At 39.3% G+C, this 19162-nt stretch overlaps 1 protein-coding gene across 1 annotated transcript in view; it reads left to right on the top strand.

Moving 5' to 3' along the window:
• Nucleotides 1-929: 929 nt before the first annotated feature.
• Nucleotides 930-19162, top strand: part of LOC137293862 (globin-5-like) — a 28880-nt gene continuing 10647 nt past the window's right edge. Inside the window, exon 1 of the mRNA XM_067824636.1 lies at nt 930-1351. Within this exon, the coding sequence (XP_067680737.1) occupies nt 1143-1351 (209 nt within the window). The 5' untranslated portion in view covers nt 930-1142. The remainder of the gene's footprint in view (nt 1352-19162) is intronic.

Raw genomic sequence — 19162 nt, 5'->3', positions numbered from 1 at the left:
ACCATGACGTAAATGTTTTCTACAAGAAATATAACTACCAACAGACTCTAGTTTGCCATAGGAGCAACCCACCTTGGCTATCTTCAGAAACAAATTCCGTTTGGTGCAAAGGGACGAACAGCTGTAAATATGCTATGAATGAATCACCGAAAATCAGTGATGACACAATAATAGTTTCATATGCACCAACCTTGTGATTTTAAATATCGAACTGTCACACATTACTCAACTATTATAACTAAGACATTAAACATATTGGTTGCTCGGTTCGCCTAGAGAACATACTACATACATTACGATTTGTGCTCCATGAGAGTTTTCGGGTATGACCCTCTTGATTCAACTCGATACAGTTTAAGGAATAAAAGATATTATCCATCATCACTTTATTAAACTGCTCTCCTAATTTTAAAATGACATTGAAGAAGAATAGGTTTATCGTCTATCATTTAGGAGCAATGCATCCTGAAAATAAAAGAAAATATCTTATCAATTTAGTTTAACGATTACCAATTGCCTCTCATTCTATCCAAACCCACATTGATTTGTAATAAACCGGCATCTATTTTCCAACCACAAACTGCTCCCCTTCCCTAATGCCTTGACCTTGACAAAATGAAAACAAAACTTTACAGGTATTCCGTTAGTCTAAAGAATGTATTGTTCGTGTTCAGTTTCCTAGATTTAAAAAAATAGCCTTTACAACAACACACATTTGGAGAATTATAAGGGACCCATTCTAATACTGAAAGATAATATAATTATGCAAGCATAATGTTCTTACGTCAGCGTCTTAAGTGTCGATAGCTGGTGAAAGAGAGACTATGAAATGTCATGTTTCGAAGTTATAATAAAAAATATGTATGTGTAAATGGTCAAATGAGTGTGAACATTCGGAAGTAAAACATGGTTTCCCTCTCTTTCAGGCATGACTGAATGGATTTGCCTATCGAGGAAAGCATCCTTAACGGATTTAAATGAACAGTAGAAGGAAAACGCCATGTGACAATTTGTAGCCTTGTTAAAGCAACATTTGTCTGTCATGATGTCGGCGGAAAAGTGTGTAGCATAGTGCGACATTGAGCGGGTGTACGGCGTGCTTTGTGTATGTGTGTGTGTTCTACTGGATCAATACCACTGTGATGGGCTGCCTCCAGTCGCGCAGTAGCCCTCAGATCCAAAGAGAGGTTGCGTCGGCTCCAGACATGGCGGACGGCTTCTGCGATCCGGCTCCGCCTGCACCTACGGATCCTAGGCTACCGTTAAGCGCCCTCCAAGTCTTCAAGTTAAAGAAATCGTGGAAAGGTATCAAACGATGTATGGAAGCCACAGGGGTCGAGATGTTCATAAGGTAAGTGTCCGTGCCATGTGTGTCGGTGTCGGTGCTTGCAATATGCTATCGCTGTGCCCAAGTCGGAGGCGCTTTAGACCTCACCTCATCAGCGTAAAGTCATGCTTAATCCGTCGTTAGACATTGTCCGCTACTGACGGTCATTATCGCGCTGGAATAAAGTTCCATCAAGGAATTATTTAGAAACGTCGTATTGTGTGTGTCTATCTGACAATACCCAGATGCCATCCTTCGCATACTAAATGTTTTGATCCGCAGTGAGATATTGCCGTGAGATCGCTGTTTAAAATAAACCCCGGAATGATAGATTGAGAGCAGGTTCAGCCGGCGATGAAGCGTTATAAATAACCTCTTCCACTTCAATAGGCCATGCTAGCCCCCAGGTGTCGACCATATAGAACCACCCACAAACCCACGTAATTTGTTTTGACTCCCATTATAGATGGTCACTGTGGCGCTGTTGGTCTCTAGACATTAACCGTTGTCTTTTCGCTAAGATCAAATCTCAAGTTGTGTCTCTGAATGCTGGTGTGCTGGTATTCGCCGTGTGGCAATCAGATGTTAGATGTCAGTGGCTAGCATGAAGTCCACTGCCCGATATCACTGTAATAGACAACGGGGATAATGCTGGTGAGCCGTATGGATTAATACGAGGCCTCAACGTAAGACACTTCTGATGTGTCTTTGATCCACTCTCTACAGCCCTCGCGGTTACATGTTAATCGATCTGATAATTAAGGCTTGATTTTCATATCCGATACTAACAAAATGAAAACAGTACTCTTGCTGTTCGCCACAACAGATGTTAATCTTGAGAAAACAACAGGCTGTAATTGTAATTGTTACTGAGCGCGTGCATTGTCATATTCCCCTGAATTCAATCAATAAGGTCTGCAGATGTCACTCCCCAAAACACAGTGTTTCTGTTACTGTTGATGGGCACTAATAGGTATCCTTTTAGCAAAATAGCTATTGTTTTTACAGTAGAGGTAGTGTGAATAACACCTGGTGCATGTGTCATTGCAAACTGTTGCTATATTTCGAAGCTCCTATTGATTCCCTGGACGTGATACCAAGATGAGAAAGATGACCATTTTCCACCCACCTGTATGACGTCATGAACAAATATTACACGATGCTATAATTATGCGCACAGCTGATGCCAACAATGTATCTTCATTAGCCCGAGTGGTGATTACGTCATTGCCATTGCGCATAATTTCAATGATTGTTGTACAACAACAGGGTAAGGTTGCGACTTGTTCACGGTATAATATCATGATCAGTTAAATTAACCTTTCAAAACTCAAGTCAAGCTAAACGTATTTCAAATTTATGAGACAAAACTGAACAGGCTCCTGTTTAAACCGGTCTCTTATCAATGTAACGATCAATGTGGTGTCTCGTTTAATTTCATGTGGTAGTTGTTGGTTTATTGAATTTTACATGGGTCGATTGAGAACCGGAGCGAGTGATGGGTCCACAGCCCATGGGCTAGGTAAAAATCGAGGGATGTTAATATTAAGGCACCAAATGGATAACATGGTAATTGAAATAGTAATGGTTTATACTGCATGGGTACTTCTTGGCTTAACGACTTGCCGGGGCGGCACAACGTGCTGCAATGTGGGTTTATGGTTCATGTGGCTAATTGAACTAACTAGACCGGTTAATTTAACTTGTTACGAAACATGCTCGGCAGATGAAGTATAAGCGCTACAAGTTCATGGCGGAATGTAAATATTCAGGCATCTGGCAGTGAAGGTATACACACAGCTGATTTTGTGAATGTTACCACTTATGTATAACGCAACACGTGGATTGTGAATATTAGTTTATTGCTGAGGCTTTCTTGGATCCGATTGTTGGTTTCGAGTCGCTCACAGATTCACCTCATTTGTACTTTTCACCAGAATAGTGGACGTTTACGTTGCCAAGATACATCATACGTATAAGGTCTGTTTGTCTGAGGGTACAATAACACTACGACCACTACAACTACTACTACCACTAAGACAATGATGATGATGATGATGATGATGATCACTCCATGAAGTCGGTCAAGATACTGCATTTGCGCATAAGCTGGGCATCCAATGACAAGGTCTTGGGCAGTCGTATTAAACTTATCGCATTATATATATTTCAGGGAACATTTTAATGGAACATCGCTCATTCTAAGTTTCAAGTGACTGGCCCTCAAAGCGTTTCTACTGAGCTCCGTTTGACTCAACACACTGCAAAAACATTCGTTGAAGTGATCATTCAAAGATCCATGCTTTGAAAAACCGAGCCCATTTTAATTTGGCATGGAAGTTTGCTATGACACATATTTTTTATCGTTTAACACTACAGAACCATCAACAAAATCAGCAATCAGGTTACGATTTTCTCCTTCATCCTTGGCTTGTTTTAGAAAACTTTGGAATGCCCTGTTTTCATCGTGAGTTTTCACTTGCTTCACAAAGGATCAATAAACAAATAATAGACGTTAATCAAATTGGCAAATATAGGAAATTGAGAGGAGAGCCATAGTGATTGGATTTCGTATATGACATGACTCTTTATGTGAACGTGCCAATACCCCAGCTTCTTCTGATCATTAACACCAAACTACGAAAAGAAGGTTCTTTTGACTTTGACTTCATCGCCTGTTTTCTTAAAGTCTCCATTTGTGCTGTGCCAAGTTTTAGAGTATTCTGGAGATCCTTTCCTTCTGCTTCTTTCATTGCATCAAGATCCATGGTTCTCTGGTATCCTCGTAGTTAAAGCTTTCGCTCGTCTCGTTGACGACCCGGGTTCGATTCCCCACATGAGTACGATGTGTGAAACCCATTTCTGGTATCCCCGCAATAATATTGCTGGAATATTGCTAAAACTAAAACCATTGACTCACTAATGCACCAAGCTTCCTGGTAGGGTGTCAGCTTAAGTCGGTTACCAATACATTGTGACATCTGAACCTACTAGTCTATTTCAGTAGCTGAAGGTCACATCTCTTACCAGATCACATTTCACGTTAATAGGATTTCATAATCATCAGGATCATGCAAATCTTTTTCACGGCATGGTCTATTAATAACAATGTTATCGTTACGATCGCGTAACTATGTTAGACTTAAGCCTTTACCTATTTTGGCTGGTCCACTGTTCTTCGTTACAGCTGAAGGAATCCCCAACCGTATGTTTAGTGATTCGACCTGCATGTTGCCCTCATCTTTCTGATAACTCGACACTGTTTCATGCTTTCATGAGGAAGAGAGTATGGCTTTACGCTTTTAGCAATACTCCAGCGATATCACGACGAGGGACAGCAGAAATGGGCTTCATACATTGTACCCATGTGGGGAATCGAACTCGTCTCTAAGCGTGAAAGGTCAAAGCTTTAACCACTATGCCACCCTTACGCCTCTAATGCTTTCATGGCATTTCAGTATGGGACTACGTGTAGGTCACAGAACTCCATCTGTAACATGTATATTGCGCTCACACTGCTTGACCTGTCTGACTGTGTATATAATGACCTGACACAGGTTTGTGCCAGACTTAGTTACTCATCAACATATAACATAGTACTCCAGTGTTTGCAACGTTGTTGTCTGACCACTCGACCACTGATGACGACGTTTTTTTGACGCTAACTCATATTGGATGTTATTTTACTGTTGTGTTTCTCCGATCAGTCAATATCTCCGATCACAACAGTCTGCTGTTATGTTAGGCATTGGGTCCTTAACGATATTGTATGCATGGATGTGTATTGTAGTACACATGTATTTTGTAGTGTGAGCCATCATACAATGTGTAGTTGATGAATCAAAGTGCGACAGAATAATTCCACAATGATGAGAAATCTCCTATACATCACTACTACATCGGTTGCTGATACTCCTCCTTTTCGTCCTCCTCCTCTTCTTTCTGCTGTTGCTGCTACTGGTCTTCGGTAACCCATGCTGTGCGTATGAGATGACAGGTGGGATCGGGTGCTCAGGTGCGTACTTGGTGTCACATGTCATAGTATCCCGGTGACGTAGATCGATGCTTATTCAGTTGATCGCTGGACTATCTGGTCCAGACTCGATTATTCACAGATTATTTATAGGTATGATATTGTTGACTGCGGCGTAAAACTAAACTCACTCACTAGCGCTACTAGTATTACTGCTACTACTGCTGCTGCTACTAGTACTAATTCTACTATTACTACTACTACTACTACTACTACTACTACTACTACTACTATAGCAATACTGCCAATGATAATTATACCAGGGGCTAAATCCTTTCCATGGTTTCTCAATCAATCACATCAAGTCTGAAGAGCTGAAAGCCGAGCCCATTGTGCGATTCTTGCTACATCACAAGCATGTATTAATGATTCCTTTTATCATAGTGATGGCAGTTGTTCTATTAAAAAAGAGCTTATGGTCAGGAACACGCGCACATGAAAGTCAAGTGGTCAGCTGAATATCACGGGAAAATCACAACAGAACAAATTCATTATTTCATCTATCAGAATTAATTAAAATTTATATGGCATTATATACAACACCATTCCATTCATAATTCAACACCAACTTGTCTTATCAATCTCATCTCCCTGGGGATGATACAGCTCACATTTGTATTTCTAAACTATATTTTGTGTATGAGTTGGAAAAGAAATTACAAAGAAAGAATATTATGAGTTTAAGTAAAGGTACTGTTTATCCACATTTAATCTGTAAGAATACTACTTCCAAGTAGTAAATAATCTGTGAATGTTTAGAAATACCATAAACCTTTAAAGGCACGTTGATTGAACGACAGTTCCTGTTTTTCTACATATGGTGGTGATAAAAAGCCTCTATCAGCATTATCCTGTACTTTGGTTCGGGAAACTGATAGTGGTTAATGATCGTTTCAGCAGTGAGTCACGCAGAATTGACTCGATGAAGCTTATCGGCGCTTCAATCATATTGACATTTCAGCAGCCCGTAGTTGTAAGAATTTCTTGTCATCTGAGCAACGATCATCTGAAGATAACAGACCCCCAATAAAACCGATAGGAGAATGCTAAAATGCACAAGGGACAGTATATAGTTTTGATATTCAAAAGCGTGAACTCACTCACATGGCATTGGAAGTAAATAAACATATGCATGAACAAATATATTGATACCAGAAGTTCACGAAAACGGTAATGGAGTCCTGTTTCACATGTTGAATCCGCCACATACATCATTTGCTTTCCAAAGCAATTGTTTCTTATAAATTATGAAGCGTGTATACGTATTTTCAATACTAACGCCATAAAGCTGGAATATTAAGTTGTGCGGCATTAAAAGAAACCAACCAGATCAAAATTGAAATATTAAGAACTTTTAATTTTCACAGTAAAATTAATCAAGTGAAATGAAAAGTGAAGTTTTTAATGCCGAACCTGTCATCTGTTTCTTACTTCAACATGAAATAGGTCGAAACTTTCGAAAAAAGTAATCGTAATGGAAACAAACTTAATAGATATATCAGGCTGTTGAAACGGGTACACTTAATGCTTACGAGAAGTTCCTGACTATCATTTTACTTCTGATAAGAGCTGACGATTAATGTCAGAGGGTAGTTTTGAAAGTTCAGACATTCAACATTTATTTCAATAGATTATTTTACATTAGTTCAAGGTAATGGTTTCATTATAAACATAACATAGATTTGTTCTTTATACCGTGTGGTGATACTCTTGGTTGACGAGCACTACGACCTCGAATGAAAAGAGTAGTCCATCTATTTGTTTGGGAAAAAAGACTGCCTTGAAGAACACAATCGGTACAAACTGAACTCTTAGTCTTTAACTGTTTCGTTAGGATTGCTACCCAAAACGGTAGAACTATTTTCCTAAACTACAAGAACTATGAGTTACGATTAAGCGCGATTCTAATGGCTTCAGTGGCTACTTGAATATATAATGCCATGGCAAAAGAACAGTCAGTCTTGACGTTCCTTAGAAACCGATTCCATTAGGTGCAAAGAAGAGAACTGCTATATTCCCTTTTATGAAAGAATATCAATAATGACACCAGGTGTTCGCGAAAAGGGTTAACTCGTCTAGGTCTGTCGGGGTAAGACGGTGTTTTGGTGATTGTGTTTCGTTTCGGCTGTATCCTTTCGCGTGCTTTCCGTCCACAGAGGAAACCGCTATATAACTTAAACTATATGACATGCAAAAACATTAGATCACTGACTAATCACAGGAAATGAAGCCAGTCGTGTTGACAACACAACTTCTGTTCTGTTTCTTGTAAATACCTAAGAAAGAAATAACATGTTTCTGTATATAGCAGATCTATATGCATTTCATACGCCGGCGAACTTCCCTCAAATGACATATATGTCGCAGTCCGTAATGGTCGTTGAAATAACATGTTTCTGTATATAGCAGATCTATATGCATTTCATACGCCGGCGAACTTCCCTCAAATGACATATATGTCGCAGTCCGTAATGGTCGTTGAAATAACATGTTTCTGTATATAGCAGATCTATATGCATTTCATACGCCGGCGAACTTCCCTCAAATGACATATATGTCGCAGTCCGTAATGGTCGTTGAAATAACATGTTTCTGTATATAGCAGATCTATATGCATTTCATACGCCGGCGAACTTCCCTCAAATGACATATATGTCGCAGTCCGTAATGGTCGTTGAAATAACATGTTTCTGTATATAGCAGATCTATATGCATTTCATACGCCGGCGAACTTCCCTCAAATGACATATATGTCGCAGTCCGTAATGGTCGTTGAAATAACATGTTTCTGTATATAGCAGATCTATATGCATTTCATACGCCGGCGAACTTCCCTCAAATGACATATATGTCGCAGTCCGTAATGGTCGTTGAAATAACATGTTTCTAAATATATTCAAGCGCAGGCAAACCTTCCCTCAAATGACTCACGTGTCTCGTCCTCTAAGGGGGGGGGGGGGGGGGGGGGGGTGGGGGGTAGAGTGCTTGTTTTTAGCACCGTGTACTGTGTTGCCTCATCTTACTAGCACACACATCGATGATCTCAACTATAATCCGTGGGGTTTCAGCACCAGACACCAGCTCATGTATTTCAATTTCATCAAACTGGTAAATATCGACCAGCTAACCACTTCAGACATTCCTCAAACATCACACTGTCTCTTGTAAAAAGTGGCCTAAACCTCAGCTACTTCAAGGAAGCGTGATACGTTTGGTATTGGAATGCAGTGTAAGATGTTTCTCTTAATTACCAAAAAGTACGATTGTTTGTTCTCAGTATTTCGCATGAACTGCATCAAGCAAGGAGCCAAGTATGACCATACAAAGCACGTTAGTGTATTAGTGTGAGAGTCAGTATATATATATATATATATATATATATATATATATATATATATATATATATATATATGAACATGAAGTTTGAAGAAAAACAATGGCCAAACTGGCAGTCAGATTGCTTTGGACAAAAAATAACAAAACGATGTGCACTGCGCTGAGACTACGAAAATAATTAGAAAAAGAAGAATACACTCGAAAATCTAGTCTGTCTTACAGTCCTTGAACCCTAATAATCTCCCTACTGCCCAACCCCCACCCCTACCATGCTAAAGCCCTAAGCTATGTCTAGAGCTCCTCAGGTTCTGAATCTCACATCTCACTCCTCTATCTGTTACATTCAACACCATATATCTCCAGGCACTAGTTAGTCTATAGTAAATCGTATAACTCCAAACATAGTGTATGCTCCAAATACTGTTACAGTATAATCTATTCTTTTATTGCTCAGTTGTATGAATCATTTTATAAGTGTTTATGCTCAGATTCCTGGGGGGTATACCCACACGCTGCTCTAATGTTACTAGAAGTCGTCGTACCATTTATTCCTTGTCGGTAACCGTTCACCACAGTGGGAAAAGATCTATCGAACAAAACCACTTGCTCAAGTTAACAAAAGCTTCAAGGCAAAAGGTTCACTTAGATGGTATTACCTTGCTGTCTGTTGACGTTAATAGCTTCAGTTTATTTATGACAACGTTCAGGGTAATACGGAACAATACCGAAAGGTTGCTGGCTGGTAGCTTCCTGACACAACGTTGTCACAACACAAGCATTACAGCGTTGCAAATTTACATTGAGGAAACGTTGTACTTGGGGCTGCGTTATAGCAATGGTTTCATATAGCTTGGTGACAAGATATTTTCTGTAAAACGTTGAGATTCTTTCTTTGCTACTCAACTATAGCTTCAGAAAGCACACGGCCAAATAGGCAAGCAAACTGACGAATAAACATTGAAGTGAATTTCTGCTTTGTTTCTCATGTTATGCCAACTACTGTGAAAAGTGGTCAACTATTAAGTTTTAATAGAAAGTTAAGACAATGTGAAGTACGCTAGCATCAAATAACTCCTACTTTGTGGAGATATAAAACCGAGACAGGTCACAACGTTATGACAGCGTAAACTGGAGTGCACAGAATAACGTTGTATCAACGAAAACATAACGCTGCGACAACGTTGTAGCTGTGCTTACGTTCCCGACTAAGCTAACTGGAAGGAGTATTTTATAGTCGTGGTGAACACAGTGGGGATATTATAACACACATGATTAACACAACATGTGAAATAGTTGTCCATGGCATTTTCTAGTATCCTATTTGATTTGACCAACCATTGAACTGAGGTTGATCCGTGTTTCTATTGTAGCGAAAGGACGATGCCAGTTGTCACGAAACGATGACTCAAATGTTTATCTGAAAGTATGTCATCTTTGTGTGACAGAGGTGGCTCGCCTGGAAGACTTTACACTTAAATGAAATAACTAGTAAGGTCATTGTCGTAACAGATTGTGCATATTTGTCAAGATGATTTGGTTTTTATGGTACAAAAGATTAAACATATTCATCTCATTGCCCTTATAGATAAGATACGTTTTTTCATGTTAGATATGTAAATGACATATTTACAAACATTTTCTAAGATATAGAGAACACAATTACTTATTTTGTAAATGTTTGATAACGTCCTTCCCTAATGATTGCACTTGTTGAGGTTGAGGTATCTATAGATGTTCATTCAGAATTTCAAGTAATTGGTGGGTGATGACATTCCTCAGAATGTTGCTGATACCACAGCTGCTTTTACCTCCTTAGTAAATATGTTTTGTACAGAGAAAAACAAAGCGTTGAAACTCTCGCTTGCACATATCACGGGGAAGATCTTCATGAAGTGAAATGTTCTTTGACTAATAAAGTTCACTCCCGCCTCGTTATTAGGTGATGTTAAACTGTATTTGACATATGAGACTTTGACTTATCTGTGTCAAACACCCATGTCTCATTTAAGACAAACTATTCAAGTACAGTACACACACCATGGGAGTGTAAATGATGGAACATCTTCTCACCGATTCATTCATGCTCCAAAGATACAGATTTGTCAGAGCAAATGCTGTGTAATTTTCTGTCCCGCGGGATATCAGTGATATGGGTTAGACTGCTGAGACAAACGAAAAAGGCAACGGTGATTGTAAATTGATGTGAAGCTGCGATCTAATTATGAACACAGCCTGTGCCATAAACATACATACTTGGACACAATCTCATGACTTTCACCGTTTCTACGAACAGGTATCAACAAAAAGGTTATTGCCATGAACCAGAGACGTCAGCTGCAATGATACAAATTGTGCCAGCAGGTCTATACTGTAGTGCTGTAATCCTAGATACTCTAAACAGAATTATGACTTTTAGTGCAATTTTACGAAATTGTGAAACAGTAAAAGTACTATGTGTAAACCGACATGAACCTTGGGCACATTCTATTACATTATAGTAAAGCATTATAGTAAAGCATTATAGAAAAGTATCATAGGAAAGCATTATAAGAATTAAAGCATTATAAGAGAGTATTATAGGATATGAGGTGAGGGGTGAGTTTAGTTTTACGCCGTACTCGACAATATTCATCCATATGGTGGCGGTCTGTAAATAATCGAGTCTGGATTAGACAATCTATTGACCAAAAACAAGAGCATCGATCTGCACAATAGGCAACCGATGACATGTGTCAAACAAGTCAGCGAGTCGGACCACCCGATCCCTTTGGTTGCCTCGTACGACAAGCACAGTCGCCTTTTATGGCAAGCATGGGTTGCTGAAGGCCTATTCTACCCCGGACCTTCACGGGTTGTATTATAGAATATACATCATGGGAAACACATTTCATTTCATACCATACTGTTGACCAAATTTGTTTTCAAGACAAACGCAAGAACTAGTAACTCGTGATATCGATGACTTGACATTGAGACGTAACCACACAACAGTCTCAATATCCCAACATAATTTCACATCTAATTTCACATTTCACGTTATTAGGGAGTGAGATATCCTCCTAGTTACGATTATATTAAACGTAACAACTTTCTGTGGTTTAATTAGTTGCATGAAGCTATGAAAGCTGTTCATCGAAGGTGATGAACAGCTTTGGTAATTAAAAGGCTATCTCAACGTTAGTTGAATGGCTCTTGGTTCATTTGATTACAGTAACGTTACAGATGAGGATGGTTTTGCTATTTGGTCAAGTTACCCTAAAGGAGAACATTTGAAACAATGACATTCATTCGATGAAGTGACAGTTGTAATTCTGTTATCAGTTGACATTTTCGATACTTTGTCAACTTGAAGCTGTCAACGAATGCGAGCAAATTGTCTTCAGAAGCAATGAGTTCAAGAACAGGACTTCTGTTGAGGTTCCTAGCCCTGAAAAGCCACCTTGTACCGCAGCTGTGTCTTTGGTGATTATGCTGTGTCAATCTTTGCATCACCTCTCGCAATATTCTTCTGGATCAATTAGGAACCAGTCTTCACAGCTTAACTGGTCTGTGTACCAACTGTTGCTCGCCGACATCAACCGCCATTATTAATTGCAACGCGAGCAACAGCAGCGAAATACGTCAGTTCACTCGCTATAAATTAACCGTTCCGATAGGGTTGCTGTCCGTGATGTAGGTATATCTGCCGGGGGTGGACATCACTGTCAGAGAGAAGGTGGGGAACTGCAGCTGTTTCCAAGGCGATCAATTAAGTTGCTCGCCGAGCTTACTTGTAGGGAAGACGATCTGCGCCCTCCATTCCACCTTCACATCTCTGGGACTCGATCAATACAGTAAATTCTTGTTTCTAACGCATCGACGACCCTGTCGGCCTGTCTTGTATATACCGTCGAGTCGGCAGATCCTGGTCCTATTCGGGATCAATATGGACATGATGGTCGAAGGTCTTCCGTTCTGACTTGGCGTTCTGCAAAGGTACAGGGCGCACGTTGCAATTCATCCGGTTCATCTGTTGTCCTTTTTTCGCATTACAAGCATCCATATTTGCTTATTAGATTGGAGAAACTCAATAACAAGTATTGGAAGTCATTCACGTATGTTAGGGCCCGTGTTTGATAGGCACTGAGTTATTTGGCTGAGTGACAGGCTTTGCCTCCGTCATTGTTCCATTTCAATCCCCTCCTCTCCTCGATTGCCATGCATTGTGCCTGTTATCGATTTAGAACAGAACTTGGCCTCGACAAATTGTCCTCACTTTGAGCCCTGGCAGATAGACGAAATGCAATATTTTCAAACAACTGGCGTTTTATGATGAAGATTATGTTGAACCACTAGCCTCCCACTTGGCCCCTATTTGTGAATTAAGTCGTCTGATTCAGAAATCGATAAAACACCCATGGGAGTTAATTCAATACTCGAGTGGCCTATTTAAATCCACTAGGACCAGGTCGAATGCAGAACGAATTTGCAAATTTATGCCATGCATCATAATGTTATAAATTAGCAGAAAATGTCTCTCTGGTTCCGACAAACTGGACACAGATGCTATAATTTCCAATGCACTGTTGAATTCTCCCCTTGAGCAGTACCACGTTATCATATTTTGCTTTCGTTCGTCTATTTTCATCATTCATGCTGCTGTCTGGTATAATTTCTGGCAATACACTTATCGTGGTGCATCATTTATCATGACAATCATGAATAAGGCCAAATCATCCTTTGACATTAAGGCAGACAAGACACGCCAGTCTGTCAATAAGTCACTTAGTTTCAAAGATTCAACACGAGAATTAATCTGTCCGTGATGTGGGGTAGGAATGTGGTGTTGGAATGCACATAATGCGGGTATCTAAAGGTATCTATCAGCGATGTGGATTATAAGTAGCGTATGTACGAATACAACATTGCGTCTGTCCATGATGTGGTCTGTAAGTAGCAGACTTAGGAATACAACAGTGCATCTGTCCATGATGTGGTCTGTAAGTAGCAGGGTTAGGAATACAACAATGCATCTGTCCATGATGTGGTCTGTAAGTAGCAGGGTTAGGAATACAACAATGCATCTGTCCATGATGTGGTCTGTAAGTAGCAGGGTTAGGAATACAACAGTGCATCTGTCCATGATGTGGTCTGTAAGTAGCAGGGTTAGGAATACAACAGTGCATCTATCCCTTATATGGTCTATAATCAGCAGGGTTAGGAATACAACAGTGCATGTAACAGTGATATGGGTTAATAGCAGGTATACAAATGCAATATTGAGTCTCTTAGGCATATGGATTATTAATATCATGTATAAGGAGCAGATATGGGAGTGAAACAGCACGTCTGTCAGAGATGTGGATTATTATTATACGAATGCAACAGAGTTTTTTATCATTTATGTCGGCTATGGGTAGATAATGTAGGAATGCAGCAGTATCTATCCGTGATGTGGGATAAAACTAGCTGATGTATGAACGCAGCAGTATATCTTTTCGTAATGTGGGGTATAAGTAGCTGCCGCATAGGAATGCAACGGTGGATGTATACGTGCTGTGGGCTATACATCGATTAAGTAGGAATGCATCAGAGTATCTGCCAGTGTTGGTGACTATACGTAGCAGTTGCAGGAATACAGTATCAATGAGTGATGTGGGTTATAACTAGCACGTGTAGGCATGCAGCAATTGTGTGTACCAGCGGCAGAGGTTATAAGGTGCAGGTGTAGGAATGCAACGTATCCCGGTTATGTAGATTATTGGGAACAGGTGAATGAACACTGGAGTATATTAGCCAGGTTTGTACGTGTTATAAACTGCACATGTAGAGTTGCCCCAGTGCAACCATTAACAGTATAGAGTAAAGCGTACAGGTGAATGAACACACCGTTGTATCAGTCAGTGATATAGGTTAGGAGGGAATGGAGTAATACAACAGGGTATTAATAAGTGATATATGTTATAATATGATGGTGTAAGAGCACGTTGTGGCAATCAGTAGTATGGGACCGGAGAGATGGAGTAATACAACACTGTATCATTAAGACATATAGACATAATACAACATTGCGTTAAGTTGTGATATATGCTAGGAGGAGATGGAGTAATACAACACTGTATCATTAAGACATATAGGCAAGGAGGATCAACTAATACAACATTGCGTTAAGTTGTGATATATGCTAGGAGGAGATGGAGTAATACAACACTGTATCATTTAGACATGTAGGCAAGGAGGATCAACTAATACAACATTGCGTTAAGTTGTGATATATGCTAGGAGGAGATGGAGTAATACAACACTGTATCATTTAGACATGTAGGCAAGGAGGATCAAGTAATACAACATTGAGTTAAGCTATGATATATGCTAGGAGGAGATGATGTATTTGTGTCAATCAGTGTGATAGCAGGACGTAGAGTAATACAATATTGCACCATTGTATTACACATTGTTACATGACATCACCTTCTGTCGGAACTATTTCCGCTTGGTCACATAACCAAAACAAAATGTCGCCTGTTATCTCTGATTCAACTATTCTTGAAAAGATGGTATGTTGTTTTTCCCCGTTTCATAACCCCTTGCTAAACGATGTCCCTTGTAAAACCGTATTTATGAAAATGGTGAATCTATCACTCTTCAAATAACAATGAAACTGAGCCGACAGGAAATTGACTTGATGGCTATGTGTATTATCGTGCCAGCAGAATAGGTGTTTGCAAAACCATGTACACAACATGTAAATTATGCTGATTATATTCAAAGTTGTGCTATCACGCGTTGCCAGTGTCCCAGATGCCGAAACAGCAGCTGTATGTAAAATGTGGAGAATGAATGGTCCTAATTGATTAACCCCCGTAGTAAAGGTCAAATCCGAACAGCGAAGCATCTTTACCAGCTGGACCGATAAATATGTACGGTCGGCACAACTGTTTATTAATCATAGAAGGAGAACGTTCAGATCGACAATTCTCATCAAAAGTGTAGACTCAATGTTATAAATGTTGCCACTTACTTCAGACAACTGTTCTAGGCTGGACGTTTAAAATAACTTTGAAAAGATTGTAGTCATGAAAATTAGCGAATTGTTAACACCCAAACGCAGATGTTCACTGCACGATATTTGCACATGCCCTTCAGCAATTTGATGCATGATCTTAGTGCTGTTCATTTGCATCAGGTTTGCAGTTGGTTCCCCAAGTGAGTGGAGTAATTCATCGTCGATGTAACCACATATATAATTTTCATATAGTGAATACTTTAGGTGAGTCTAAACTTTTGATAGGTAGTATATTAGTGAACATCGAACAGATCACTAATGTTGGAAACCCTCAGGCACATTTTACTCGTATAGCGTGTCCAGTCTAAAGAGTGAGTGAGTGAATCAGTGAGTGAGTGAGTGAGTGAGTGAGTTTGCTTTTAGCATATTCCAGCAATATCAACAGCGGTGGGATATAAGAAATGGACTTCAAACAATGTACCCAAATGGAGAATCGAACCCGGGTCATCGGCGTAATGATGCTTTAATCACTAGGCTACCCTACCGCCCCTCAAGTATAATGAATAGTAGATAATTTAGCACACCAACATGGCCAATTAGCGAATGATCAGTTCGTCGCCCACGTGCATGATGTCACGATCACACCAAAGGTGACTTTACAAGTTTACATTCTACATTTACCTTTACAATTATTTTGTAACTGCACGACACTTCTCACATTCTAAAAGCATTTTCGTGCCGTTTTATGTAACACACAGGATTGTAACATTTTATTAAGTTGGTAATGTTCTAAAAGGCATCGAGTTACTTTGCTGTATCCCGGCAGACCGGACCAAACTGTTTCCCCTTTGAAGCGTATGACGTGTTGGCATATCGATTCCATGCATTTCTCTTGCTTTCAGATGAAAAGGTGTTTTGTTATTGAACTACATATATCAGATATGGTATTATTCTATTCAACACTTGATCAGGCTGTTCTCAGATTTGGACCTGGCTGTGTGAAAACAACTTTACAGTGGGTGTTAAAATCTGAGCATCAAGAGTGTCAGGCATATAACATTCCATATCTCCAAATAAATAACGTTTGTTCAGCTTCATTTCAAGTTCAAAAACCCGTGAAAGTCAGGGTTAGAATTGATCTTCAAAAACCCATGCTTGTCTTATAGTCGGATAGTCAGGCTTGCTGATTTGGTTGACACATGTCATTGGTTCCCAAATGCCCAGTACTATGTTCATGCTGTTGATCTCTGGATTGTCTGGTCCAGACTCGATTATTTACAGATCACCGCCATAAAGATAGAATATTGCTGAGTGCGTCATAAAACTCACTCACTCGCTTAAGTTCAAGACTGTCAGTTTACATTCACGAAACCAAATCATGTCCTTGGAATACATGAATACAGAACCCGAAAATCCTTTCAAATGTTAAGTAGTATATAGTTAATTCACTGTTGAAATATTGTATATTTTCTGTTATCCATTACTTTCCGATAATGTTTAAAATTATTTCAGTAATCTCTTACATGAATATTAAACAATCTGTAAATTATCACATATATACCTTTTTTGTACACTTGTAAGTGTTTGAAAGACAATGCTGATGTCTATTAAGTCATTGAAGAGGAGTAGATTTAATGTGCAGATAAATGGTAATTTGACCATATAAACAGCGTCAGTATGAGAGGTAGCTATTACGTTTTTTTTAAATTTTATTTAAGTACCGTTGTCTTAAATTACTGAACCTGTACATACATTCAGACAGTTCTCTTTTTTCCGACACTTATAATCCGACACTTATAATCCGACACCACGTTAAGCAGTGATTGTGGCATTGACCCGTTTAATATCTACGATTTTGCAATAGCTATACAATGTATAAGTAACTCAGACAAAAAATCATCATAATTCATATTGCTTATATAATTTATAATAAATCATATTGTCAGGCATAAAAGATTTATAATCCGACACTTATAATCCGACACCACGTTAAGCAGTGATTGTGGTATTGACCCGTTTAATATCTACGATATTGCAATAGCTATACAATGTATAAGTAATTCAGACAAAAAATCATCATAATTCATATTGCTTATATAATTTATACTAAATCATATTGTCAGGCATAAAAGATTTAGTATTATTATATTACGACCCCTTATCAGAATTACCCTTGACGTTGAATAGAACCGTTCTGTGGCTCTTGTCCAACCACTTCACCGAACAATGAAGCATGGCTATAAGAGTAATAATGACTTAGTTACTTCAAGATTACACATGAAACGTACGTTCACTGCAGAACTGTAAAATACCAAACTGATCAATTTGTTTACATATTGAATTGTTTTGCTCTGCAAGGGTTACAGACAGCTGATGGTTTCATTTTTGATTGACCTGCCATGTGTTATCATCCTCCTGCAGTTTAATGTACTAGATTTATGCTGTGTTGTGCTTTGTCTGCAATACATTTAGATTGCATTTGTTGTTAACGCAGACAGGGTTGTCGATATCTGTGGACTGGGCACACGGGACTCACAGATTATGTTTGATAGCACTGAGAACTGAGTAAACACTGGAATAGGAAGCAAGCATTATCAGCATACAGTGTTAGTTGATAGGCCGTGTGTTGATGGAAGGCCAGTGCACACGGCACGCAATCGGTGTTATTGCATTGCGTTCTTTTCTCTTTGTCTGAGCACATGCCAATAACTTTGCGTGATAAATTTCAAGCTACCACAACTTATTTTTATTGACATTTTAATGTATCTTCAAGATCGCACCACTGAATATTCCTGAGACAAATGTCAAATCACAACTGAACATTCGAATCTGAATTTGGTAGAGATTTCTTCTGGATGTTTTGTCGTTTCTATTGTTTTCCTGTACGCAAAGCGGTAATCGCACAATTAATAAATGTTTATATCAAAAAGAACATATCTTTCACTGTTTCATAACCGCTAAATTCGTAGTTCGTTGTGCGATGAGGTCTATCAATGTTCCTTATTCTCTCGTAAAACTGATTACCCCAAACGCTCGCAGACCCTCATCTCAAGGCATTCACAAGCTGTTGCTGGCACTCATAACAACCCATTTACCGGAAATTCTTCACTAATATCTGCCCGCTCCACTAGACGTAATGCTCGACTCCCTCTCCTCATGTGATCGGCTCTGTGGACTTGTCCTGAAGCTGCGATTCTAACCTTTTCTGAAGGTTGAGGTCATTCAGCTCTTTTTCTCCTCGCTTTACATAGCGTTGTTCCGATCCTGTGTGTCTTTCCCTCGGAGATAATGCGTTCCACACTTTATAGTCATTATCAGATGAATCGGACCTTTAAATCCATGGTTTAATTCAGTTTGAATATCGCCTTTGTGGAAATGAAAGCTGCGGATGGAAAATGGAATGCTCACTGTCAATAATGATTTGAGCGTTCCCGCTGAGTGTTTCAGTCAACAGTTATCAACATCTGCAATGGATATTCTT

This window comes from Haliotis asinina, chromosome 8 (assembly GCF_037392515.1).
Source record: "Haliotis asinina isolate JCU_RB_2024 chromosome 8, JCU_Hal_asi_v2, whole genome shotgun sequence".
NCBI lineage: Eukaryota > Metazoa > Mollusca > Gastropoda > Lepetellida > Haliotidae > Haliotis > Haliotis asinina.
The sequence above is the reverse complement of the archived record's forward strand: the minus strand, read 5'-3'. Positions and strand labels throughout refer to the sequence as shown.